Source organism: Cucumis melo, chromosome 2 (assembly GCF_025177605.1).
Source record: "Cucumis melo cultivar AY chromosome 2, USDA_Cmelo_AY_1.0, whole genome shotgun sequence".
Taxonomy (NCBI): Eukaryota; Viridiplantae; Streptophyta; class Magnoliopsida; order Cucurbitales; family Cucurbitaceae; genus Cucumis; species Cucumis melo.
The window spans coordinates 13,994,374-14,021,013 of record NC_066858.1 but is presented as its reverse complement, the minus strand read 5'-3'; the positions used below and the strand labels follow the sequence as shown (position 1 = coordinate 14,021,013).

The window sequence follows — 26,640 nt, the reverse complement described above, 5'->3', positions numbered from 1 at the left end:
GTGATAATGGTATCTGTGATGTAAAGGAAACTGGTTCAGTTCAAATTGCAGCACATGATGAGATGATCAAAATGCTCACTAATGTGAAGTATGTTCCAAAACTCAAACGTAATCTAATATCTCTTGGTGAATTAGATAAATCATGTTATACCATAAAATTTAAGAATGGAGTTACGAAAGTTACCAAGGGTTCTTTGATTAAACTAAGGGGAACATTAAGGAATGGTCTGTATGTGCTGGAAGGTACTGCAGTTTCAGGTAGTGCTACTACGACATTAGAGAAAGCAACTGACAATTGATCATGTTGTGACAGAGGTCATAATTGATTTTGGAGTACGATCATTAGGCAAAGGTTCAGATGTATCTAGTGATCAGTCACCACTAGTTTCACAAACAGAGGCTACAGAGCAGTCTGAATTTAATGGTGTACAGTCTCAATAGGAGAGGATTATGATTGTTGAGGGAGTTTGCAGTGACAGTATTGCATATGATTCGAAGAAACAACGGAAGGATGCTATGGAAGCGGAGTTGTTCATTTTATGAAAGAATCAAACATGATCATTGGTTACAAACCCTAATATTCAGAAACTCATTCAACCAAAATGGTTCAAGCCAGGATGTGACAGTAAGCCTAGATATAAGGCTAGGTTGGTAGCCAAGATTCTTCCAGCCCATAGGTTTAAATACCGGTCAAATGAGCTGAAAGTTAATTCTGGATGATAGAATGATTGGAAGAATCAGTTTGGTGACTTAAATAGTTTGTTGTGAGGGAAATTTGTAGAAAAGTGACAAATATTTAAGTAGGTTTAAAATAGGTTTTTAAGTTGGGGGCAGAATGGTAATTATGCCTTAATGGCATTTTTGCAAATATTCTTATCTTCTTCATTTAGCTTATTAAAAAGAAAAGAAAAGAAGAGATAGAGGTCAGAGGGGCAGCCGCATATACACAGTAGAGAGAGAGATATTAACGGCATACATCACCCAAGAGAGAGGCGGCGTTCGATGGTGACCCATTCCGTTTGGCATCCGATACATCTTCTGGTGAAGGAAGATCGACGTTCTTGGCGATTAGAGAGAGCACAACAACGTTTGACGTCCTCATAGTGAAGCTCGACGACGATTTTCGACTGTTAAGTTGACGAGTAGAGATGAAGTGTTTTGGGCAGCATTTTGGTCTCAGTTTTCAGGCAGTGACGTTGGGTTCCGACGGGTTTGGATCAATTTCGTCATTGGTTGTTAATCCGACGTGTTTGGGTCTTGTTTCTCGAGTATTTTCGAAGCTTTTCATTCTCATATTCAAATGTATATTTTAGCACGTGTGTCTCTCGTATTCTTGGTGTTTGGTCGACGGTAAAGTCGGGTTCTGCGGTAATATTACAGATTGCAAATTACTTTGTTAATATCTGTAATTTGTATCTTTAATTTGCTCTTAATAATATCCCACCAAGCTGGTTCTCAAAGTGGATGTAGACTGAATTAGTCGAACCACTATATATCTTTGTATCCTTTATTCTTTTATCGCTTACTTTGTGATTACATGACTATTGCGTTCTTGTTGATTTGGCGCTGCATACTCTAACTTAGTGCAGGAATTCATAACATAAAATATCTCTATTTTTTTTTTCACATTTTCTAAAGAGGTGAATGAAATTGCTCGTTGTATTGCAACTTTGACGTTCTTTAAAAAAAAAAACGTCTTTCATGTTTATATTTTATATTCTAGTTTAACGAGGATGTGAGGTAGTAGTTTATTTTGTTGTTTTCTTAGTTTACTTCATCTAGAAAAAGTTGAATACCTATCATTTCAAAAGCTGATGATTTAATTTTCACATTCAACAATTATGGAACCGAGGAATAATGTATTATGTATTTAAAAAAAGTAAAAAGCGAACTTTTATATATATATATTCGTTAAAATATTCGTAGCGTTGCACATAAAGTTTTAGATGGTTAAAAGTCCATAAAATTTTCTACTCTTAATCCTGAGTAATTCTACTTTGATTATGTCCGGTTTATTTGGTTTATCAAACATTTTCTTGTAAGAAAATTAGATGAGAGATTCAAAAATAAGAAAATTATTAGGTTAGTTGAATTGTGGGCATAATAAAAATAGTTGGTGGAAGAAAAATACACCAAAAAGACTTTTGCGACAAAGTTGTAGATTAAATGTGGTGGTAAAGACTTTTAGTTTCATTAGTTCAAACCTTTGACTTTTCCTAAGTCCCAAATCCAAACTACATTATAAAACCATTTGACTCATACAAATACTTTTAATTGTTACCTTTAATTTTTTTATTAAATTTTAAGTTTAAATATTTTAAAATGTTGAATTGTTGAATTGATTTAAGAAAAAAAATATTTTTTTTAAAAAAATTATTTTTATTTACTTTTTAGATAAAATTGTTTAAAACACAACTTAACATCTTCAAAATAACTTGTTTCTTTAAATTAAATATTTATAAACATATCCAACACAATCTCAAATTTAGTTTTTTAGATTTAATTTTTATCAAAAGTAACTAATTAATAACAATAATTTTTATGAAAAAAATTATATATATATATATATAAACAACTTTTAAAAAAGAACTATTTTAACTTAAATTAAACACTTCAAATTTAGCATACTTTTCTTTGGACTCTGTACAATTTTATAAGTAGCTAAAATGAATTGATTTTATAAGTAGCTAAAATGATTATTCAAAGGGATTGATTCAAATTTCAGTTTTATAAACTTTTATATATATATGAATGATCTTTTAAGCCATTATATTAAATTATTTCAATTAACTATTGAAAGTGAAATAATAAAAATTTTATATTATTTATTCGTTTGCCAATTTTACATTTTGGACAATTTCTTCTATCTTTATTTGAACTTAGTTTTCTTTTGTGTTTCTTATATACTATTATTTTTAAATTTTGATTCACACAATTTTTCAAAGAGAAACTCCTATGGATAGAAAATAATTAGAACTATTTACAAATATATATATATATATATATATATATATATATATAAAGTTTTTTTATATTTTTTAAATGGTTTCATTTCTTTTTTTGTTATATTTAAAACTTTTCTTTTTTATTTTTTAATTATCTTCCAATATTTTAATTATTCCTTTAAGATAATAAATATGGACTCTTGGCTCCATCAGAATTTATGGGAATTATTACAAACTTCCTTTATATGTATATACACTTTAAATTTTTGTTATTTAATAAAATCTTGAAAACAAATTATACAGAATTCCACACATCATGTTTAGAAGAACAAAACTTAATTTTAAAAAGGGTTAAAACTTTGAAATAAAAAGTAATATAAAAATTCCATATTAGTGATATCAAAATTAGAGAAAAGTTTTAGGAATTTAAAGCTATATTTTAACTTAATTACCACCCAATTTTAGGGCAATAGCCAGGTTTTTATTTATATATTTATTTTTAGTTGAAACCATTGATTGAATTTGCAAGAAAAATTAGGCTTTTTTTTAATTATTTTCACCAATTAACCATTTTATCCATTAAAATGCCAAATTAATCGACAAATAAATAAAATTAAATATAAAAAAAATACAAATATATTAGCACACAATAATACAATATATTATTACCAAACTATATATTATATCTATATCGAGGGATTGCAAACTCCACTCTAAATCTCCAATTACAATCTTGATTTATTTATTTAATTACTTCTATTGGAACATGATATTCATAAACATATCCATTGTGTCCACCTCATCTTCCAATTTATCCGGACCATGTCGTTGAAGCTGCATTATTCCAAAGACACCCACATTAATATTAAAATCGAAACTACATAATTCCAATCATACCTTGTTTTTATCAAATTCATAAAGATATAATAGTTATAATTAAAATTGATATAGATTATTTTGTGAAGAAAAATAGCATATTAAATGAAATTCGTACCTAATCTAGAGAGAGTAAAATTATCATCGGCCGCAACTTGCCAAGCAAAGTAACCAAACAATCCTTTCTTCTTCGCATACCCAACCTTCGCCGCAACACTCTCTTTATCATCATACCCAATCCACGTCCTTCCTGATCTCACATAGTTCGTAACAACCGTCCCATTATACACTCCATTTACTCCGTTCCTCTTTTTAAACTCATTGATCCCCTTGTATGTTATAGCTCCCCCGTCAATTCCCGTTCCCGTCGCTGCTCCGTTCGCCGGTGCATACAACCCATTTTTGCTCTGGCTCACCAACCGCCACGCCCATCCATAGAACGGCATTCCTATCACTATTTTATTCGCCGGAAACCCCGACTGTATCCACGACGTTATACCCGTGTTGCAGTTCACTTGCCCACTTGACCCATACAGAGCCGCTGGTGGTGCTGTGAAGTTCGGTGACCAACCGGGGCCGTAGAAATCGTAGCACATTACGTTTATCCAATCCAATTTTGTGGCTAGATCTGAAGCGGGTAATGGTGTACCATAATAATTAGAGGATCGAAAAACGGCGGCGGAGAGAAATAGTCTGGGCTTGCCGGTGGATTGGGATTCGTTCTCGACGGCGGCACGCCACTCTGAACAGAGAGTTTTAAACGAGTTGATTTGGTTTTGGTTCGATGGGTATTCCCAATCGATATCGAGGCCGGATAAATTATAGGATCGGGCTAAGGAAATGGATGAATCGATGAAGGATTTGCGGGAATTGGGTTGGCTGGCCATTGAAGCGAAGGCGTTGGCCTCGGCGCCACCGCCACCGATGGATAAGAGGGTTTTGACATTTGGGTTTTTGCGTCGAAGGATTGGAGTGAAGCTTTTGAAACTTTCAGAGTTCGAAGATGAAATGGTGACTTGGTTAGTGTTTGGATTGAGATCGGCGAAGGCACAATAGATATGGGTGAACAGAGAGGAATCAATGTCGGAGAGGGGAAATTCAGAACCGGAAAACCAGTAAATGCCCTTCATTCCGGGGCCGGTTTGTCCGACGGAGGAGTGGAGATGGAGAAGAAGAAGAAAGATGGTTAAAGAGAAGAATGGATTGATTATTGTGGAAGCCATTGTTGAAGGGAAGATGATTGAAATTGGGGGAGGTTTGTTGTTGATTTTATAAATTGAATGGGAAGAAGAAGATGTTGATTGGTATGCTAATTGTATTTAATTTGGTGATTAATGTAAGAAGTTATCGTAATTTATTGATTTGAAAGATCAAACATTTCTAAGTTTCTTGTAGAGATTGTTGAGGATGAAGTTTGGCAGCTATGTCATTGTAGACTGACACGTCACTTAATTAAAAAAATGAGTCTATATTGACTGAGTTCAATTACCTAAAACTTAAATCATAAGTTTCAAATCAAATATTTAGAAATTTTTAGTAAAGTTGGAGTGGAAACCACATATCTCATGTTTTCTAATAGGTTTACAAGTTAATTGAATCATTCTCATTTCACAAAATAATAAAAATAACAACAATACACTTAAAATAATGGAATTCTCTATTTTTTTTTTCATTTATTTTATTTTAATTTTTAAATGGGATAGATTAGTTCTCTAGTTATAATAAATATTTAAGACACTCGTCTATTTTTCTACGAGAAAGTAAAAGTCAAATAAAATAAAAGTTATATAGGATGGAAGAACAAAATGAGATTTTTAATTCATTAATTATACAAGGACGGAACTACCCATCCAAAATTCGAAAAGTATTACAAATATAATTTTCAATTGAAAATAGATGCTCTAATATCATTATGATTAGTGTCGAACGTATTTGTCATGTAATTCATTAATCGCATTTGGTGAGTTTGTGGAAAATACAAAGGTAGAAAATACATTATTGAAAGACCAAACAAATTGGAGATAAAATTTTAGAGAATTTTGTATTTTCTTAATTTATTATTTATATATTTTATTTATTTTAATATCATGTATTTTCGAATTTGTATTTCCGTTGTGTTTCATTTGTGTTCCAATGTAATCTACCACCTACTCGTCGTCTGTGTTCAATTTCAAATTAAGTAATGATGTCTAAATTAAACTAAATAATAACAATTAAAAGTAAAAGAATGTGATTATTAAAGTAAAAAAAAAATTGTGAAGTATAAAGGTAAAAATAGTAAAATTAAAAAGAGATTCTTAAAAATGAAGTCAATTAGGCATACAGCCAATACCATATCGAGTATTAGGAAACACAAAAAACAAAGCACTACAAATGGTTGCCACCATCAAAGGAAAGCTTTCCAAAACCTTTTCCATATCCTTCACGTCTCCACCAAACAAACAATTGGTCACTCTATGATCCGAAAACGCTATCGCCATGAATACCATTACAGACATAACCGCATGAACAAAATCCGTTATCCCAACTTTAAACCTCTCCTCCTTCGCCACTTCCACCTCCCTCACCCCCGCCTTGAACACCGCCAGCCCTCGCGGCGTCACGATCCCGTAATAAACTTTTCCGTCCACGCCTTTGAAACTGTCCGTGAAGTGAAACAAGAAACATGATAGAGCGCATAGGCCCAGGAGAAAGTTTATCATCATTGTGTTCACCGGCGTGCACTGCCCCTTACCGGAGACCGACGGCAGAAGCATTTCGAAGGTTAGGAGAGTGCCGGTTGGAAGGAAGTTTACTAGCATTGAGGTTTTTGAGAGTGTTTTTTGCATTCCTTTTGCCATTGCTCTTCTTTTCCGGGCACCGCCGTCGGGGTGGTGGTCTGTTTCTTCGTTGGTGGGTGTGGAGGTATAGATTTTGATTCCGAGATCTTCATGGGTGGTGGTTAGTGTGTGATCCTCCATTGTTTGGGATGGGATTTGGGAGGAGATCGAGGGGAATAAGGGTAAAGAAAAAGAATTGGAATAAGTGACAGTATTTGATGACCACCAATTTGTAGAACTTTCCACATGTGAGGGTGAGGGGATCCCATTTGGTATACTTTATTCAAATTTAAATTCCATCATAACTAACCACCCTATATTTTGGATTTTTTTTAGTCTATCTAAATTTTAGTTGTTGTGAAATACAACATTGAAAGTCCACTCCAAGTGATTCTGTTTAACTGTATAAAACTTGCCATTCAAATTATAGTCACGTTGCATGAACGTAGGACAAAGTGTATATACATTTCCTAACAAAGTAATGAAAAAAAAAAAAAAAAAACCTTCTATATATATATATATATATATATATATATATATAGTATAAATTAGAGGTGAAATTAACCTCGTTCTTTTATAGGTTGGATTAAGAATTATTGTGCCCCTAAATATTAAAATTTGAAGACAAATAAATGCTAAACTAAAAAATGTCACGTGTTTCCTTTATAGCCATCAAATTACAATGATATGCTTCTCAAATCTAATGAAGATTGAGTCTAGACCACGATCTATGAATTTGGCTAGAGATTCGATTGGTGGGTGGTGTTCGAAATTTTATAAATTGGATTGGGTCGGGCGGGCGTAATTAAAGTTGCAAGAGTCAAAGTTTAATTACCTCGCATTGAAGCCATGGTGAAATTTTGGGCAAAATAAAAGGTTGGACCTAAGTCCAAATTTAAGACCATAGCCAAATTTTGGATACAACCTCATGTAAGACACACATGAAAATCATCACGATAAATAGGGATAATTAATTAAAAATATAACAATTATATTTAAAATAGGGATAGTTGCAAATTTAGCAATTATATTCAAAATAATTAAGTATATAGCAACATTTTAAAAAAATTGCAAATATAGCAAAATCTGTCAAAATCTATCGATGATAAGAGTTCTATCACCGATAGACTATGTAGCAAATGTTGGTCTATCACTGATAAACCATAAGAGTCTATCAACGATAGAAGTGTATCACTGATAGATTTTGCTATATTTGCAATTTTTTTAAAATATTGCTACATACTTAATAATTATTCTAAAAATTGCTACCTATTATAATTCCCCTTTAAAATAATTAAGTATATAGTAATAAATTTGTGAAACCTATCAAAGTCTATCAATGATTAGAGTCGATCACTTATAAACTATGTTGCAAATATTGATCTATTACAGATAAATCATGAGAGTATTCTGCCATTGGATTTCAGATGATATCAAATTCAAACTATATTTATAATTTGTTTTAATATTGTTATAAACTTAATTATTATTATAGCCGCCATTTATATAATAATTTCTCTTATAGTTATCTCTACGAAAAGATTTCCTAATTCCAAGGGAATATTTCTATTGTTTGAGGTTGAATCAATTGTGTGAAGGAGGATGGGTGTAGATAGTACCAATGGAGTATCTTTTGAGTTTAAATGATTGGTAACTAATATCTTCTTTTTTTCCCATAACAATTAGTGTTCAATATAGTTTGAATTTAGTTTTAAATGAGATTGAATATTATTAAATTAACTCAAGTATTTTGAGTTTTTTCTTTTTCTAAATAATTTCAAAATTTAAAGTTCAGATAAAAATTTTCAAAATCTAAATATAACTGTAACAATATAGCTTATTCTATACTTTATAAATAGTTATATTTTTTTTCTGTTATTCATGACAAATCCCTTAGAGATGTAGTAGACTAGGTAGATTTTTAATCAACCAATCGCATTTTCTAGAAAAATATTAAAAATCAACTATCACGTTTTTTTTTTTTTTTTTTTTTTTTTATCTTTTTGAAATACTACTACAAGTTTTTCTAAGATCTTGTGCAATTGAGTCTTTTAAGATATGATAGGCACATTGAAACAAACGTTCATTTAAAGATATTATTTAGTATAACCATGCACCATACAAGAATTATAGAGCAAGAAACAATGTCTTTGTAGAAAAAAAATGAATATTCGACCTAAAATTAAGGGCATGTTTGGGGTGGGGTTTTAAGAGGAAAATGATTAGGAAATTGGGTCAAACCTGTTTGGCTCAATCCTACATTACCCTATACAAATAACCGAGTCCAAATTCTATTATTTATTTTTAAATTACTATAATCATAATTCTTCCCTCAAACACATATTATTATAACACTACCAATAATAACTTTTCCCCTAAACACACATGTTATCATAACACTAGAATTATCATAATCTTTTTTCCCTATAATTCTTTCCCTCCCTCAAACACACGCTAAATATTTAAGGTTTTACTAAATATTTGTTTAACACCTAGAAATACTTATAAATATAATAAAAAATCTACGATTTATTACCATCGATAGACAATGACATTCTGTTAGTTGCGTAGTTTTGTGAAAAATAAATACACAAAACCTAAAATTGGAACTTCCCATATTTGCTAAAGTAAAAAAGAGAGAAAAAAAAAGAAAAGAAAAAAAGAAACATAGGAAGAAGAGCAGATACTCAGATCACTTTTGTCCATTATTGTTTTAGATTTGACTTCTCTTTCTTTTTATCTCAAACTTTGATATATATAATTCATTAATTGATGAGACAACCTCCATTTTATCTCTTTTTGTAAAGCTATAAATATATATATATATATATATATATATATATATATATTATATCTTAGTTAATTGCATTGGAAAAAGGGTATTAATCACATGTATGTGGTTTCTAACTTCCCTAGATTTCCTAAACTTATTAGATTTAAATAATATAATCATAAAACTATAAATATATAAAGTTAATGGGTAATGTTTTGTGTGGTGTAATAATATGTTGTTATTTGTTGAAAATTTAGATTATGTTATTATTGATTGTAGGGAATTCATTTATTCCAATGTGCTTGTAATCTTTAAGCAAATGTTGCATCTTTTTTTCTTCTTCTCTCTTTGCTTTGGTGCAGCAAATTCCAAGCAGTCTAAGGACTCTCTTTTTGACTCTCTTTTGCTTTTTAGACTTTGAAAATTAAAACATTATTTTGCCCCCACACCTTGAATTTCACATTAAAACTTACCCTTTCCTTTTTCTCTCTTTTTTTTTTTTTTTTTTTTTCCATTTTTCAAGAGAGAATGTGATCATTTATATTTGATTTTCATTTCTCTTAATTATCCACAATAAAATCATTTCTCCTAATTAGGTCTTTTTGTTCTATGAAATTTCTAGTTTTCTTAACTATTTTTTTTAAAAGAACATACCCAAAACTTGAAAAAGTTATCAAAACATAATTAAGAAGTTGTTTTGTTTTGTTTTTTTTTTTAATTTTATTAAGAATTTAATTTTGTAAATCGTGATAAGAAATTATAAAAAAAATTATGATAATTGTAATGGATAGCAATTTTAGTAATAATAATTAAGTATGTAGTAATGTTTTTTAAAACTTGCAAATATAGCAAACCAAGAAGTTTATCGATGATAAACTTCGATAGATTTTGCTATGTTTACAATTCTTTAAAATATTTCTATATATTGTAATATTTTGAATCTAATTGTTATTATTTCATTTAGTACATGATCTAATTTGTTCAATTTTTGTAAAAATATTTTTATATCAGTTTAGAAAATGAACAAAAATATTCCTCTGCTGTGAAGATATTAAACCCTAAATGAATGTCTATCTTATTTCTTATATTAAAATAGAGGGTATTTTCCTAAGCACTTATCTATTTAAGTTACATTTTACTCAAGAAGGTTTTATATCAACAATCATACTTTTCTTGAGTAATTATAAATTCATAACATTTTTATGTTTACTCTAATATTGTATTATATTGGTAATATTTTGAGTTTAATGAGAATATTTATTATTTAACATAAGTATTTATTTGAGATGCTTCAATTCAATATTATTCCAATATTGAATCCATATCCAAAGGTAAGAAAGTGATTCAAGCAGCCGCCTCTTCCAATGAAGTCTAATCATCACTCTTCAAATTATTCCAATTTGAAAAAGAATCAAAAATCATTTCAACTAAGCCACCATTTCACTATTTTTTTTTTAAAATTTTCTTTATCATTTAAAATTATTTAAGAGAATAGTGTTTTCTTAAGAATTCCATATTTTAGAGTTATATTGTTTATATTCCTAAATATTTTAGGAGTTTTTTTTTTTTCTTTTTGTTGTGATGTAAAACAATATTTTTTTTAAAAAAAATAATGTATATTTGTTGTGTGTGTGTGTGTGTTTTTTTTGGGTTAAATAAGAGATAAAGAAGAAGAGGAGAAAAGAGTAAATATGGAGGAAGAAAGTTGTGAAATTGACTCAATCTCCAAGGCGGGGAAACCAACTGTCACCAAAGCAATATCTCAGGAATGTCTGACTCTCATTTTCTCATTTCTCATATTTCTCTCTCTCTTTCTTTACCACCATCCTTTGACCATATCTCAACCCTCCATTTTCATCATCATCATCTTCTCCTTCTTCTTCTTCACTCGTCCTCTGTTCTTCCCTCTCTTTCTTCCAAATTACCCCTTCTTCTCTTTTCCCTCTAAACCCCCCAAAATGGGTTCTCCATTCTAATTACATCCATTCTTCATTTCTCTGTTTCTGTCTGATCCCACCCTTCTTATGTTTTTCTTTCTTCCTTCCTTCTCCGTTTTCCCTCTCTCGTTTACTCTAACCTTCACGATCTTCAGAGTAAAGGGTTGTGATTAAAATTAGAACCCATTTACGGATTTTCTCCATTTTTTTTAGATATTTCTTCTTTACCTTCCAAATCCCAACAGAAAATCCGCAAAAATCTCCAACCCCACGTCGAGGGTTGAGCTTGGTTCATGCCTGAACCATTACCAATTTCATTTCCCAATTTACGGATTCTTTCACCTTAATGGGAAATGTAACCGGTAGTGTGGCTGCGAAATTTGCCTTTTTCCCACCGGACCCTCCAACCTATGACGTTTTTAGAGGAGATGATGGAAGGCTTGCCTTCTCCGGCGTCTCTGCCGATAGGAATATGAGCGTTCATTTGCTTGATACTAAGGCCGGTAATAGGATTGTTGCTACCTTCTGGAAACACCCTTATGCCCGGTTTACGCTTCTTTATTCCCACGGGAATGCCGCTGACCTCGGTCAGATGCACGATCTCTTCGTTGAGCTCAGAGCTCATCTTCGCGTTAACATCATGAGGTACCCTTTTGGTTTTTTTGCTCGGAAATTTTATGGTTCTTTTCAAATTGGTTTTGTGGGTTTTCTGGATTTCGAATTGTCTCTCTGGATTTTGCTTTTTAGATAATTTCTAATTCTTGTTTATCATGTCCAAGTATGGCATATGTTTTAATTCTCTTTATGTGTTGTGTCTCTGTTCTAGGTTGTTCTATTGTTTGGTTTGGTTTGTGTAATCTGTGACAAATGTTATGTGATTTTCCTGACCTTATTCTTGCTACCAATAATTTCCCTCACAAGAGCTTTTGAATGTCAGCACCATCGTTTCTGTACTGGTAGAATGACTAGACGTTGTCTTGGGTATGATGGAGTCTATTATTGGTTTAGTTTGAAGACTGTGGTACACCATCATTTCATGTCTTTGTAGTGTGAGTTATATTCCAGCCAAAAAGTTGAAAGAAAGAGCCAAAACTGTCACATCATTGTAGAGAAAATTCTGAAAATCTTCAAAAGTGGTACTATATGCATTCTGTTTTGGCATGATTCGTGTTAAAATTTACATGTTTTTCAGAAAAAAGAAAATCCTCCAGTGATTTAGCTCTTCAAAACTCACATGAGCACTTTGTTAGGAAATTAAACTCAAAATGATGCCATCCCAGAACTCGAGTGTTCTTTTAGTTATATCTGCAGCCACTTTCTTTCAATTCATTGTGGCATATTGCTGTTTTTCATTTACAGAAGATTTACCAATAACATTTTGTGCTGAATTTCAGCTACGACTACTCGGGATATGGAGCTTCTTCTGGTAAGGTAAGCAAATGTATTTCTTTTCACTGCTTTAGAACTTTTGAATCGCTTTTCCTATGAAACTATGGGTTCCAAAAATTCATTATGCCTTTGATCTTGTTCTGCACACTTTCTTTTGGTTGCAACTTGCATGAAAGTGATGTTTCCGTGGTTAATCCCAGCCATCCTGATGGCGGTCGATAGAGAAAGTTGTTTAGGTCCTTGGAACAGTACATTTACTTCTATACATCTAACTGGTCCATTACATTTATGTCTGTTTGCTCTTTCCTTTTCCATTGTTGATAAATGGTCCATCTTTGATTTTGCCAGCCATCTGAATTCAATACTTACTACGATATAGAGGCTGTTTACAACTGTTTGAAGAGTGATTATGGGATCAAGCAAGAAGAATTGATTTTATATGGCCAATCTGTGGGGAGTGGACCGACGCTTCATTTGGCGTCTCGACTACAAAGATTAAGAGGCGTTGTTCTCCACAGTGCCATACTTTCAGGCATTCGAGTATTGTATCCTGTCAAAATGACATTTTGGTTTGACATTTTCAAGGTTAGCTTCACTTGGTTTATATATGCCCTCTTGATTCTCATTTGTGTTATACCGACAACTCAATCACGTATTGTTGTCTAATCTTTTCAGAACATAGACAAAATAAGGCTGGTGTCATGTCCCGTTTTGGTTATACATGTAAGTGATCCATCTCTCTCTTTCCACCTTTTAATGTTGTCGGGCGATGCAGGCCTGCTAATTTGATAAGATGCAGGGAACAAATGACGATATTGTGGATTGGTCTCATGGAAAACGACTGTGGGAGCTTGCGAAGGAAAAATATGATCCATTATGGGTGAAAGGCGGGGGACATTGTAACCTCGAAACATATCCTGAGTACATTAAGCACTTGCGCAGGTTCATTAATGCAATGGAGAAGCTCTCAGCTAAACAGACAGCGAAACAACTCACTTCTACTCCAAGCATTACGGAAGTAAAACACAACAAGTGCTTGAGATTTGGAAAGAAATAGTTTGTTCATCAAATGATTGATTGAAGTAGGGACTGAATCAAAGATTAGTTTCATTGCACCTGCTCCGCTGGTCGTGACGACGAGCTGTTGCTGCAATTGCTACATGAAAGTCAAAAAGCGTTCAACAATGAAGCTGGCACGGCGTGAGCTGAATGTGAATTATATAGGTTTCCTTCTACCATTTTCAGATCATACTCTTGAGTATAACTCTCTTATTCATCGTCAAAAGAGAGAGTAAATTTTGATCAGCACTTTCACCTGTTGTTAAGTTAAAAGGAAAGCATTGAGCTCAGGTCATCTGTTTCAGAGAGAGATTTTAATGGTATATTCCATGTTCTTGTTTACACTTTCTCAATAACATCAATTTTTAGAGTAGAATTGTATTTTGCCCTTTTTTTTTTTTCCTTATGTATATTTTTTTTTACCTATTTTCTAGTTTTCTTTCTTTGAGGAATTTTTTTCCCAATTCCTAGTTGTATGTTTATGTTGGGTATTTAATAGAACATTATGTATTTTGTTTCTTTGTATATAAGTTTCATATTTCTTAATTCAAATTGATTCTCAAACCTATTGAACCTTTTTTGTTAAGTTCCTTTTTAGTAATTATGTTTACAAGCAAACATTGGATAATTGTTTGCAAAATTGTTAACTTGTTTTCTCTTATTATTTCTATCTAGACATTCAAATTTTTAGCCCAATTTTAGAAACAAAATACAATTCTAGAGATTACGGTCTTAGTTTGGTAAATATTATTATTATTATTATTATTATTATTATTATTATTATTATTATTATTATTATTATTATTATTATTATTATTTTAAAGATTAATCACTTATCGTTTTAAAAAATAGTAAAATATTGAAACTATTTAGAAAATATAGTAATATTTATCAAATTGTTTCTATCTTATTTAAGTTATTTTTGAGGTCTTTTTAAAAATATAATAAAGTGGCAAAATATTTATACCATAGAATAATTTCGAAAACGGAACAATGGAAAATGCAAAAATTGTCATATCAACAATGCACGTAATATATTTAGTATACAATCATTTAGATTAGCTAGATCGTTTAGATTTGATCGTTTAGATTTAGCTAAATGATTTTTTTCAAAATTCTTTATACGATCATTTAGATTTGTTTACATGATTGTTTAATTTTTCAAGATTATTTGGTACACGATCATTTATTTTTTTTACATAATCGTTTAGGTTTGGCTACTTCAATCTAAACGATTTTTTTTTTTCAATATTCTTTATACACCATTCTTTAAATTTGGTTACCCTACGTAAAAAAGGGAAAAGAAGAAAGACAATGCAAAGAAATCGCAACAAAAAAAAGAAGGTAAGAAAGAGAGATAGAATAGGAGAAGAAAAATGAAAGAACAAACCTGTAATATTTAAAAAATGGTTAACTGGATTTTGTTATATGTGCCACAAATATTTTTTGTTATATTTATGAAAATTTTCCTTATTTTTGCTGTATTTCGTAAATAATTTTAATATTTTGTTATTTATAACCATTTTTAAATTTATTTTTTGAAAAATTGCATCAGATGACAAAATAATTTAGAAAAAAAAATATCTCATAGCACCTCTTTTTTACATATTACAATATGACAAATATGACAAATGATTAACGATATCAGTTATCGAAAGGCTATCAGAGGACTATCAAAAAGTTATCCGTTTTTAAATTTACTACTTTTCCAATATAAAAAATGTAATAAAATTAATTCTATGAAATTTTTTTTTGTTACTTTTATAAATGTCCTATATTTTCTTAGTTTTCAAAATACAACTCTTTCTTAAAACATCGGTAGAAGAATAGAAAGGAAATGTCTTTATCCACTTTATGTTTTTTAAAACAAAATAAAAAATGAAAAGATTACCGAATGAACTATAACTTTTATGCATTTATTTATTATAAAATTTGACATGGTTTTTGAAATAACTCCTTTAAAGTAATAACAAAATAAAGAAATCGATTGGTGGATCAATTGTTATTAATTATACCTCGTTTTTCTTTCTAAAAATTGTATCCATCAATTGATTCAGTATAGATGTCAGGGATTCGAGCATCCCTCAATTTTATATACTCCATATATATGTATAGTATAACTAAAATAATAAAAAAAATAGAAACTAGTTTAATGGTAAAATTGTACTCCACCCTAATCTTTTTTAACAAAACTTTTGGATCCGTCACTTGTTGTATTTGTTATTACGTGATCTCGAGAAAACTAAGCTACACCATGGCTTTGACTATAATAAAAAAGAGAACAACGTGGAATTTGTTTATTTATTTTTTTTTTCATTTTCAAGAAGGGCCGGCTGGGGATATAACATTTGAGTTTAAATTAATTAAGGATATAGCAAAAATCTAAAAAAATTGCAACTATGACAAATTTTAACTCAAATCCAAAGTAAAAGACGAAAATGCCCCTGCAAGCAGATACACTTTACGCCTCTATCGCTTCGTATTCCAATTTCAAACATACTTCACGCTTCTGTTTTCACGTTTTCCTTCCATCTTCCACTTTCTTCTCCTTTCTTTGTATTCCGATTTGGTTTTCCGTTGCCGGTGCCTTCATTTTCCGCTTCGCTTCACGTTCTCAACTTCATCATCTACAGACTTCTTTGCTTTTCGTTTCTCCACTTCAATTGTAAGTTATTTGTTTTTCTTTTGAAATCATAAGTTATTTTCGTAAGGTATCTTTGTTTTTCGTTTAGTCGTAACTTGTTTGAAATAGATTCTTTTTCTTTTTCTATTTGTTTGAAATCGATTTCTTCATTTTATGTTTGGTTCTGCTTTGTTCTTCAGTTTGTGTGTTGTTACTTAGGGTTTAGGGTCTATCAGTGATATATAATATCATTGATAGACTTAAGGATGTTTAGTTTGTTTGCATTGGAATGTTATTAGATAATGTAGTTTAATGTAAAATTTTATGTGTTGTTGTTTAGGTTCTATCGGTCAGTGATATGTTTCTATCAACTTGAAAAGGATGTTTAACTTGTTTGTGTTGGATTGGTATTAGATGTTTTAGCTTAATCTGCATTTATTATCCGTTATTGCTTATGGTCTATCAGTGATATGGTCTATCAATGATATGTTTCAATCATTGATAAACTTAGAAGATGTTTAGCTTGTTTGACTTAGGAAGTTAGTAGAAGCTCTAGTTTAATGTGCATCTTTTTTTTTTTTGTGATGTTGTTTAAAGTCTATCAGTGATATGTTTCTATCACTGATTGATAAATTTGGAGGATGTTTAACTTGTTTGTGTTGGAATGTTTAACTTGCTTCTATCTTGATAGACTTTGAGGATGCTTAACTTGTTGATTTTGGATGTTAGTAGATGCTTTAGTTTAAAGTGCATTTTTTATGTGATGTTGCTCAGGGTCTATCGATCATATGTTTTCATATGTTTCTATCACTGATAGATTTGGAAGATGTTTAACGTGTTTGCATTGGGATGTTAGGAGATGTTTTAGTTCAATGTGCATTTTTCTATATGTTATTACTTAAAATCTATCAGTGATATGTTTCTATTACTGATAGACTTTTGATAGACTTTGAGGATGTTTAGTTTGTTTGTGCTAAGGTGTGTTAGTAGATGTTTTCGTTTATGAGCATTTATTTCTGCAATGTTTCTTAAAAACTATCAATGATATGTTAATAGATTTGGAATATGTTTAGGGATGTTTAGTAGATACTTTAGTTTAATGTGCATTTTTTATGTGATGTTGCTTAAAGGTCTTTCGATGATTGATTTCTATCACTTATAGACTTAGAGGATGTTTAGCTTGCTTGCAATGGGATGCTACTAGATACTTTAGTTTAATATGTATTTTTTATGTGTTGTTGCTAGCTTGCTTGCAATGGGATGCTACTAGATACTTTAGTTTAATATGTATTTTTTATGTGTTGTTGCTTAGGGTCTATTAGTGGTAGGTTTCTATCACTAATAGACTTGGAAGATATTTAGATTGCTTGCATTATGATATATATATATATATATTTATAAACTTTAATTCAATATTATCATTTCAGGTTGTTCAAGAAAAGAAAAAAAATGAAAACTATGGAAATAGCGAAGAATGTTAAAAATGTTAGGCCGAAGATACAACTTTTCCAATCAAAGAGAATGTTGGTGAATGCAGAAGACTAGAAAATTGCAAGAGATCGATTGATTTGTCCCTAGTTTGATTGCAACTCTCTCATCGAGTAAATGGACATTGTTGTATATTAGTTTTGTGGATATTTCATGATAGAAAAGATCAATGATAGACTTCACATTTCATTTGATTTTGTTCTATTGATATAGAAAAGGTTGGACCACAGGTTGAACATTGCAAATTATGCCCTTTATATTCTTAAATAGTCTAAACTTTTTAATTGATGTTGAAGTCTATCAATGATAGACCGATAGACCATAACGGTGAAAGAATTGATTTTAACATATTAATATAGAAAAATGTTGGATCACAGGTGGAATAATCATCGTAAGTTATGTGCCTTTGTGTTCCCATTGAGAAATTAGAATTATACATGTTGAATAATTGCAAATTATTATTAATGGGTGCATTTTATTGAGAAAAAGTTTTGTTAATATACATGTTGAAGTCTATCATTGATAGAAGCTATCAATGACAAACTTTATTGTAAAGTCTATAAGCGATAGAACTATCAACTATAAATTAAACTCCATTTAACATTACTACTTTATAATAAAGTAACATGTATAGACTTGAAATGTATTTATAAAAAATGTGGCTTATTATCAAAAGGTTTAAGTCAAAAAAATAGAAAATATTTCCTTCTAAAAAAAACAGAAACATTATTATCAACAACATAATGTCACATCATTGTAAAAATAGTGGAAGTGTGCACGTTCTACGGTTGTGACCGGCACGACAACAATAACTACATTTTGAGTGACTTTTCTTTTCATCAATCAATTTTTTTTTGTTTCCGCGGTCCCGGTCCTTCTGCTCGACGCTTGCAAACTAGAGGTAGTGTTACAATTATAACATTGATTAATCATAATTCTGAATTCCTGCAACAACAAAAAAAAAAAAAAACAAACAAACAAAGATATACCGTTATTGTCCTAATGTGTTACACTCATGGCATTAATAGAAGATAATGTCTGTCACTGACTGACTAATATCATTTATGGACTAGGATACGGGTCTATCATTGATGGACTAGTATCAATGATAACTTAGAATTAATATCAGTAATGTAGAATACAAGTCTATCACTGATAGACTCATATTAGATGTAGGATACAAGTATATCACTGATTTCTAATATCACTATGCTCATATTACCTAGTCTAACTAACAGTCTATAAGTGATAACTTGTATTTATCAATAATTTCAAGAAAAAATCTCAATTTCTTTTAACCTAAAACGTAAAATTGATAGAAAAAATCGTAATATGTTCAATTCTACAAAGTCTCGATGAAGTCCAATACAAGTAAAATAAACATATTTTTTATATAAAAATGCTTGTAAATCATCAAATTGATTGAACCAAATCAACCTACAAAGATGAAACTAAATCAAATTGTAAAAATTGGATGACGTTGAATGAAAAATTTAGGAAAGAGTCACATCTTAAAACAAATATCAAACTGAGATGATGAACATAAATTGGATGAAAAGACTGAGAAACAAATCTTAGATTTTTAAAGAAAATTTGATTACATACCAAAAAATTAATATCAAAACCATAACATTGACCTAGCGAAGTAGAAGCAAACGAAAAATTGTAGAAAATTGCTACTCGTCGAAAATCTTTTAAGGCTAAAAATTGTTGAACGCAGGACGACAATTGGTTGTTGGAGGCGAGAATCGAACGGAAAATCGACTAGTTGAAAGCGAAGATAAAATTATAAAAGGAAAAGGGAGAGGACGAATTGTGAAAGATAGAAAATTTGATTAGGTTTGAGAGAATGAAAGAAATCATATACGAGAAGAAGATCGTGGAGGAGAGAAAATCAAGCGATATATTTGATCTAAAATAAAGGTATTTTAGGAATATATTAAAAAGAAATAAAAAATTTACTATTTTTACAAATTATTTATGAAGTTGCTATACCCTTCATATTTTATGCCAAGAAAGATATCCATTATAAATCCTCCTTCAAAGAAAGTAAAGTACGAAAATCGATAAAGTTGAGTTAATAATATAAAAAATAAAGTTTGGTCCAAATTGATTAACGTGATTTACCAAAAATGCCCTTAGTGGGTGCACAATAATTCCAGCCCATTTAATGGTTCCCAAATGGGCTTCTTTCGGCCCGTTTCAACAAAATGGAAGAGAAAGCATATCCCTTTATTATTATCACCTATTCACCTCCAAGCAAGTTTGTGTATATTTCATCTATAAACTTAACAATTTTATATTTATACTTGTTCGTACGAGATTTAGGAAAAACATATTTCATCGAGTTGAATTTGTTTCGATGTGAATGTAGTTTGATCTTTAGGATTTAATTCTCTTAATCTCTCACAATTGAATACGTATGCGATTTGGGAAAGCGAAGTACATGGTTTTTCGAAATTGAAGTCTTAGAAGAATATTTGTATCTTCAAAGGAATCGGAGTCTTTATGTATGTGGTCAGATTTTGAAGTTAAAGTCTTATGATTGTGGGAAGTTCTCTCTAGACGTATAAAATTTTTTACCCCTAAAATGAAGGAGAACTCTCGTATTTATAAAGTTTTCTCTAATAGGTTTTGTGGACTTGAGTTTGGTTAGTCCAAAGATTTGTGTCCAACTATATTAGATATGGGCCATATGGGCCTTATGGAGCATTTGAGCTAAATAATAAAATTTAATCAAACTAAAATGATTAATTTTTTCTAACGATTATAATGAAAACACTTGACATCATTTGTATTAGCCAATTAATGTTTTTAGTTTCAATTTGAGATAGATGTAATCTTTTAATTAGTTTCAAATTTAATAGTTTGTAACTTTGTCATTAAATGACGGCTAATTTGTGATTAGTTCGAACTAAATAGATAATTGGAAAATTGAGACATATCCAATGCAAAAGGGACAGAAGTTTAAGAGAACTAAACTCATTGATTCAAGCAACATGTTCTATAACGACTATTTGGAGTTATTGTTCGAGGCAACTTTTCTTTTACACAAAGTATCGATGAACTTTGTACTTTTGTGTCCAAACTACCATTAAGTATTCAAGTACTTCGATAAATTTATATACCCATATGGTTAGTTTTAGATGAAAGTTTTGATATTTTGTATAAAATTTTGAACTTTTAAAAGTTTCAATAATACTTCTAAACATAAAAAAAAAAAAAAAAAAATCTCTAGTGGTTTAATTCAATCTTTAAGAGCATAAAGGACAAAGAGAAGATTCTCAAATAGATAACTCAGCAAGGATGTTTGGCTTGCCATTAAACGCAAACTTTCAATTAAAAAGAGAAAAAACACAATTGCCATTAGTGCATGAATACCAACTCTTAAACTTTCAAAAGTTACACTAACATTCTTGAATATTAGAAAATAAAAGTTAAAAACATTCCTTCTAATAGTATCGTGATTAATTTAGTTCAAATTATCTTTGGTGGGAAAAGAACGAATTTTAAAAGTAGATTGAATAGATACTCCCATTTAGGTTTGATGGATGGAGGAATTAGACGTTAAATATTGGATTGAAGAGTTGAAGTGAGATAGGTAGATCATAGTGCAATAAAGTAAGGTGATGAGTTGGGTAGTTGGGCATAGGTTAATGGGGGAGTGGGAAGTCCTTTGATTGCCCTCCTAATTCCCTAATTCCCTAATTCCCTAATTCCCTAATTCCCTAATTCCTTTTCTTTAATTCTTAGATCTCTCCCCCTTCTAATCTTGTTTTTAACTCTATTTTTTATCTTCATCCAATAAATATATGTAAGCCTAAATTATAAAAATTGCTGTCCGGATTATGTGATTTGTATCAAAAATACCTAAGACATTTTATTGATATTTTCACATTTTCATGGGTTAGATACGATAGAAGGGGTGAATCAATATTTCTATTACATCGTAATCACAAAAAATAAACATAGAAATGACACTACTATCAATATAATATAAATATTATAATGTTTACTTATTTGAAAATAATAAAATATTTGTTTTCAAATTTAAATTTATTTTTTTGATTTTTTTTTGTTTTTATAATTTTACCAGAAATATATATCTATTAAAATTTTTGTAAAATTAAGACATCAATTTATCTATCAATATCCATATTTTAAACCTTAACTAAAACATGAAATTTTACAATTATTTTAAACCTTGACTTCAATTATTTCTGAAAAAAATTCTCTTTAAAACACACCAAAACAATAACTAGTAAAAAAAAATCTCACACTAACGATAGATCTATCAAATTATTATTGTGTGTTAATAGTCAAATACATTTTTTGTTTATTTAACAATTAACCGTGTATTAATTATAACAATAACTATTGAGATTGGTTGTGTACTTGATCTATCATTATGGATTAATAGTCAAATAAATTTAAAACTATGGTTTTAACTTCAAATTTTGATTTTGATTTTTTTTTGGTGAGAAAATGGTGTAAAATTAGGATCAATCAAAGCAATTTTTAAAAATCTTTTTTTAAGCTCAAGAAACTTTTAAATAGTTCATGAATATTTTCTAAACAAAACTTTAACGGTTTTCATTCAAAACTAACAGTAAATATATTTTTGAATTTTTTGAAAGTTTAGTATTTTTGACACAAACTACATAAGGACATTTTTGTAATTTAGTCTATATATAAATTATAACTTAAAGTTAACCATAAAATTTTACCAAATCGGAAAGTTGAAACCCTTCCTTTTAAACGTAACAAAATGAATAGATGGAATACATAAATGGTGTATGTGGCTATTAACACTAGTTCAACTACTAATGCATAACCATGCTAAAATATTTAAATACTAAGGTCCTTTGGTGATTCTATTATCATCTTTCTATGTACCTTAGTTAAAAGGAAAGTTTTTTTTTAATAAATTAGATCATAAGGTCAAACATTTAAACAAAGAAGGGGGATTGAAAGGGTATTCTGGAAAGGAGGAAAAAGAGAAGGGTTGGGTCATAGATTGAAGTAAGAGTAGAAAAAAATTGAAGAGAGAACCGATGAGGCGTCGATAAATAGGAAATACATTTTAAACGGATAAATAAAAGAAAGACAATGATACCAATTAATACATGCAACTATTGATACTAAGCACATTTTGTTGTAGTAAGAGGTGATTATTATAGTCTTACCTAACCTTCATCCAAACCATCCCTAATTGTTTCTATATGAAATTAATAATATAGATGTTTTCAAACTCGTTTCGAAAGTTAACAAATATCGTAGGAAATTTTAAAAGTTTACCTGTACTTTTTGACTCCTTAAAAACAACTTTTTTTTTAATGGATAACATTTTTAAAATTAATAATAAATATATAATAAATTTTTTTTATAGAATTATGAATATTGCTAAATTCATTAATGAAAAATTCTATCATCGAGACACTTTTATCAATAATAAATAATATTTCTATGAACTTCTATTAACAATATGAGATATCACTCATAGACTCTAAGATTTCATCTAAAGTTCTCTATATTTACAAATTCTTTTGCATTGTCAATGATTACTAATATTTTGAGTTTAATTGTCATGTTTGTGACTCCCGTAAACTAAATAAATAAATATCTACGTGGGTTGAAAAGCATTGTCTTATTGGAGGAAGAAGCAGAGATAAGGGTGCAATAAAATAAATAGATTCCTTATTTTTATTTTATCCATTCTCACCTCTCATTTCAGCACCAATATGTTGGCCTCTCTTTATCATTTTTCATCTCTCATAGTTTCGGTCTTCACTCGAGTGTAAATGAATTGGGTTGGATTAGATTATCGGGTTGTAATTTTTTTTCTCTTTTCATTTCTAATGTCTGTAAAGTTTAATAAAGATGCTATTATACAATTAGATTTTTGCAACATACAATAATCTTCATCGTTTATCCTACAACTTTCTACACAATTGTTTAGTTTTTTATACAACTGTTCAACCTCTTACACGATTGTTTAGCATTCTATACGATAATTTACCCTATTACATGATCGTTTAGATCTCTATATGATCATTTAGCTTTCTACCTTCAACGATCATTTACCCTCTTACGGAAATGGTTAACTTTCCATACAATTGTTTAACTTCCTACACGATCGTTTAATAAAACATACTCCTTCAAAACTTAATAAAAACAGAATGATAATTACATCTATATATATATATAATTCGGGTTGGGTTGGATTGGGTTGAACCGAATTTTTCAACCCCAACCCAAAAAGAAACAAAAAATTTCAACCCAACCCACATTTTAAACTAATCCTATGGGTTGGGTAGTCGGTTATTAGAGTTGGACTTGCACCCCTAATATTCACCTGTCTTAAAAATTACTTTTATTTTTCTCAATAATTATTTTTATTTTATAATATGTTATAATTTGAATACACACATATACTTTTTATACCTTTTTAGTTTGTTATATATAGAAATAATACATTATACCTCTAGCCATTATAATATGCCTAACGTAAACATTTGCCTTTTTTTTTTTTTTTATCAAGTGAAAGATAATATTTTTTTTGAATAAAATAATTTAATTAATTAAGGCATATTAAGAATTTTATTTATTTTGACATCTTCTCTCTAAGTTATGTTGTCTTTTTTTTTATATATATATATAAGCGTGTATCTTTGCATTTACGTTTATATATATATATATATATATATATATATATATATATAGATCAGTATGATTGATATAATCAACTTGTTTATATGTTTTAAATATAAAGATGAGGATTGGCCTACATTAATTATTTAAGGAAATCATATATAATATATTGTAGATATGTGTGTGTGTGTATATTATAGTTTAAGGAAAAAGGGGATGAAGTTAGTTTGGTTCACAAGTATTGGGGAAAGAAAGAGAGAGACAGGGTGGGTGTTAAATGTGTCACGAGCAAAGGAATCAATTAAACAATTTAACTTAAACAAGACACCATTTCTTGGTTGTACTTAGCTGTCCTCAACCCCCCTTCCCTTTTTCTCCAACCTTATTTCAATCATTCCTATATATCTACATCTCTCTATACCTATATAATACCATCTCATCTCAAAATATAATTAAACTCTCAACGACTTATAACCACTTTAATTAGTGGTAAAAAGTGAGAGCCTTGAATTGTACAACTCTTACAATTTTGATGATATAATTGCAAATACAAACGTATACTTTGAGGGTGGGGTTCTCCAATAATTTACCTTTTTATTTTATTACCATTTCTTTCTCTCTTAAATTGTATCGTCTTTAAAATATAAGTTAAAATATCATTTTGGTCCTTGTGTTTTCTAATTAAGTTTTATTCAATTTTAGTCTATGACCTTCCAATTGTTAGTAAATATTAAATTTACTAATTGATACTTCTAGTTTATTAAATTTATTAACATTCTTATTATAAGTTTTGGAAATATATTCCCACCATATATTTTATTGCATTATTTTTATTACTTAACCAATTTCGATAAAATATAATTTTTAGGAGACTTAATCTTAAGATTTGTTCAAAATATATAAACTAAGATTAAACAAATTCCAAACTAAAATAACCAAAACGATTTTGTTATACAATGTTGAAACGCTCTATTCCATTTCATTTAGTTCACTTCACAAGTTTATAATTCAATTCATATTATATGGTCAAAATTTGTAAAACTTAATTTCTTTTTACTAAGTTAGCCTTTATAAACGTCAAGAAGAAGAGGACTTTCCATTTATGATTAAAAAATACACGTTAAGCTTGATTATAACGTTTCAACTACGTATGAAAGAAAAAAACTTCACACAAATTTACTTAACTAATCAGTTAGGTATACCCCTTAGATTAAGAGACAAAAGAAAATTTCAACACTTGAACGTAATTTAATTAGTGAAAGTTAGTACTCGAAATCCTCCGATCATCCTGAAATACAACGTAGAAGTAAAAGAAAAGTAGTAGAAACTAATTTATTATAAAAGCAAGATATAGACAAGTTGGTTTTGTTTTGTCTCCTTTTAGAGAAACTAGAAGCCAATAATATAGTTAGTTTAACTAGTTGGAGTAGATCATCATGTGGGTAAGCAATTAAAACTTAAAAAGTGTAAGTTGTAAAGCCACATGATTGAGAGAGAGAGAGAGAGAGAGACACCTTTGGGGATGAAAAATTGGTCAAAAGAGTGTGCTTCTTCTTATATGTATATTCACATTTCTTTGTCTAACTTTCTTTGTCACTTTCCAACTTTATTGTAAGACATTATTGTAAATATTTATATTTGTTTAATGGATTAAAATTCCAAGTCAGCTGCCAGTTCTATTGGACAAAGAACATAAAAAAAAGGTACATGTTAGTTAACTGTTAAGTAGATCTTAGACTTTGCATTTTGAAACTTTTTTTTTTCTTTTTATGATTTACCTCTTAATTTTACGGTCGTAAATATTTACACTGTCTTTTAGTGAGTCTTTCGCTTATGTATTTGTGTTTAATTACATTAATCTAATATAATACAATAATATTCTCACTTGATAAGGAATTTTTCCTTCCACTCCCTCGTATTTTAACGTCCAAAATTAAGGTCATGTGTACAAAAAAGGATTCACTTAGATGTAGTTAAGGAAAATCGTCAAAAATAGAATATTTGACAAAATATTTAAACTTAATAGAAAGATCAAGTATAATAAATTTTTTGTTATATGAATTGTAAATAATTTATCAAT

The 26,640-nt window shown here is 29.7% G+C and overlaps 3 protein-coding genes across 3 annotated transcripts; 1 reads left to right on the top strand and 2 right to left on the bottom strand.

The window, feature by feature from the left end:
- Positions 1-3,587: 3,587 nt before the first annotated feature.
- LOC103487371 (class V chitinase-like) lies at positions 3,588-5,049 on the bottom strand. The gene is made up of 2 exons (XM_008445661.3): positions 3,940-5,049; positions 3,588-3,779 (listed from the first exon to the last, which is right to left on the bottom strand). Exons 1-2 carry the CDS (start codon positions 5,042-5,044, stop codon positions 3,757-3,759), a joined length of 1,128 nt encoding a protein of 375 aa, XP_008443883.2. The 5' UTR covers positions 5,045-5,049; the 3' UTR covers positions 3,588-3,756.
- Positions 5,050-6,115: 1,066 nt separating this feature from the next.
- LOC103487490 (protein DMP9-like) lies at positions 6,116-6,894 on the bottom strand. Its single transcript, XM_008445817.2, has one exon. It carries the CDS (start codon positions 6,779-6,781, stop codon positions 6,131-6,133), a length of 651 nt encoding a protein of 216 aa, XP_008444039.2. The 5' UTR covers positions 6,782-6,894; the 3' UTR covers positions 6,116-6,130.
- Positions 6,895-11,153: 4,259 nt separating this feature from the next.
- LOC103487370 (uncharacterized) lies at positions 11,154-14,350 on the top strand. The gene is made up of 5 exons (XM_008445660.3): positions 11,154-11,995; positions 12,745-12,781; positions 13,088-13,324; positions 13,415-13,462; positions 13,539-14,350. The coding sequence occupies exons 1-5, from the start codon at positions 11,697-11,699 to the stop codon at positions 13,794-13,796; spliced, it is 879 nt and encodes a 292-aa protein (XP_008443882.1). The 5' UTR covers positions 11,154-11,696; the 3' UTR covers positions 13,797-14,350.
- The last annotated feature ends 12,290 nt before the right edge of the window (positions 14,351-26,640 follow it).

What these genes read in the sequence shown, in the direction of transcription:
- LOC103487371 (XM_008445661.3), bottom strand. Translation starts at nt 5,044, where the DNA reads ATGGCTTCCACAATAATCAATCCATTCTTCTCTTTAACCATCTTTCTT. An exon ending in TTTTACTCTCTCTAGATTAG is followed by an intron (nt 3,780 to 3,939) that starts GTACGAATTTCA and finishes GGAATAATGCAG; the next exon opens with CTTCAACGACATGGTCCGGA.
- LOC103487490 (XM_008445817.2), bottom strand. Translation starts at nt 6,781, where the DNA reads ATGGAGGATCACACACTAACCACCACCCATGAAGATCTCGGAATCAAA.
- LOC103487370 (XM_008445660.3), top strand. Translation starts at nt 11,697, where the DNA reads ATGGGAAATGTAACCGGTAGTGTGGCTGCGAAATTTGCCTTTTTCCCA. An exon ending in TTTGGTTTGACATTTTCAAG is followed by an intron (nt 13,325 to 13,414) that starts GTTAGCTTCACT and finishes TAATCTTTTCAG; the next exon opens with AACATAGACAAAATAAGGCT. An exon ending in GTCCCGTTTTGGTTATACAT is followed by an intron (nt 13,463 to 13,538) that starts GTAAGTGATCCA and finishes GATAAGATGCAG; the next exon opens with GGAACAAATGACGATATTGT.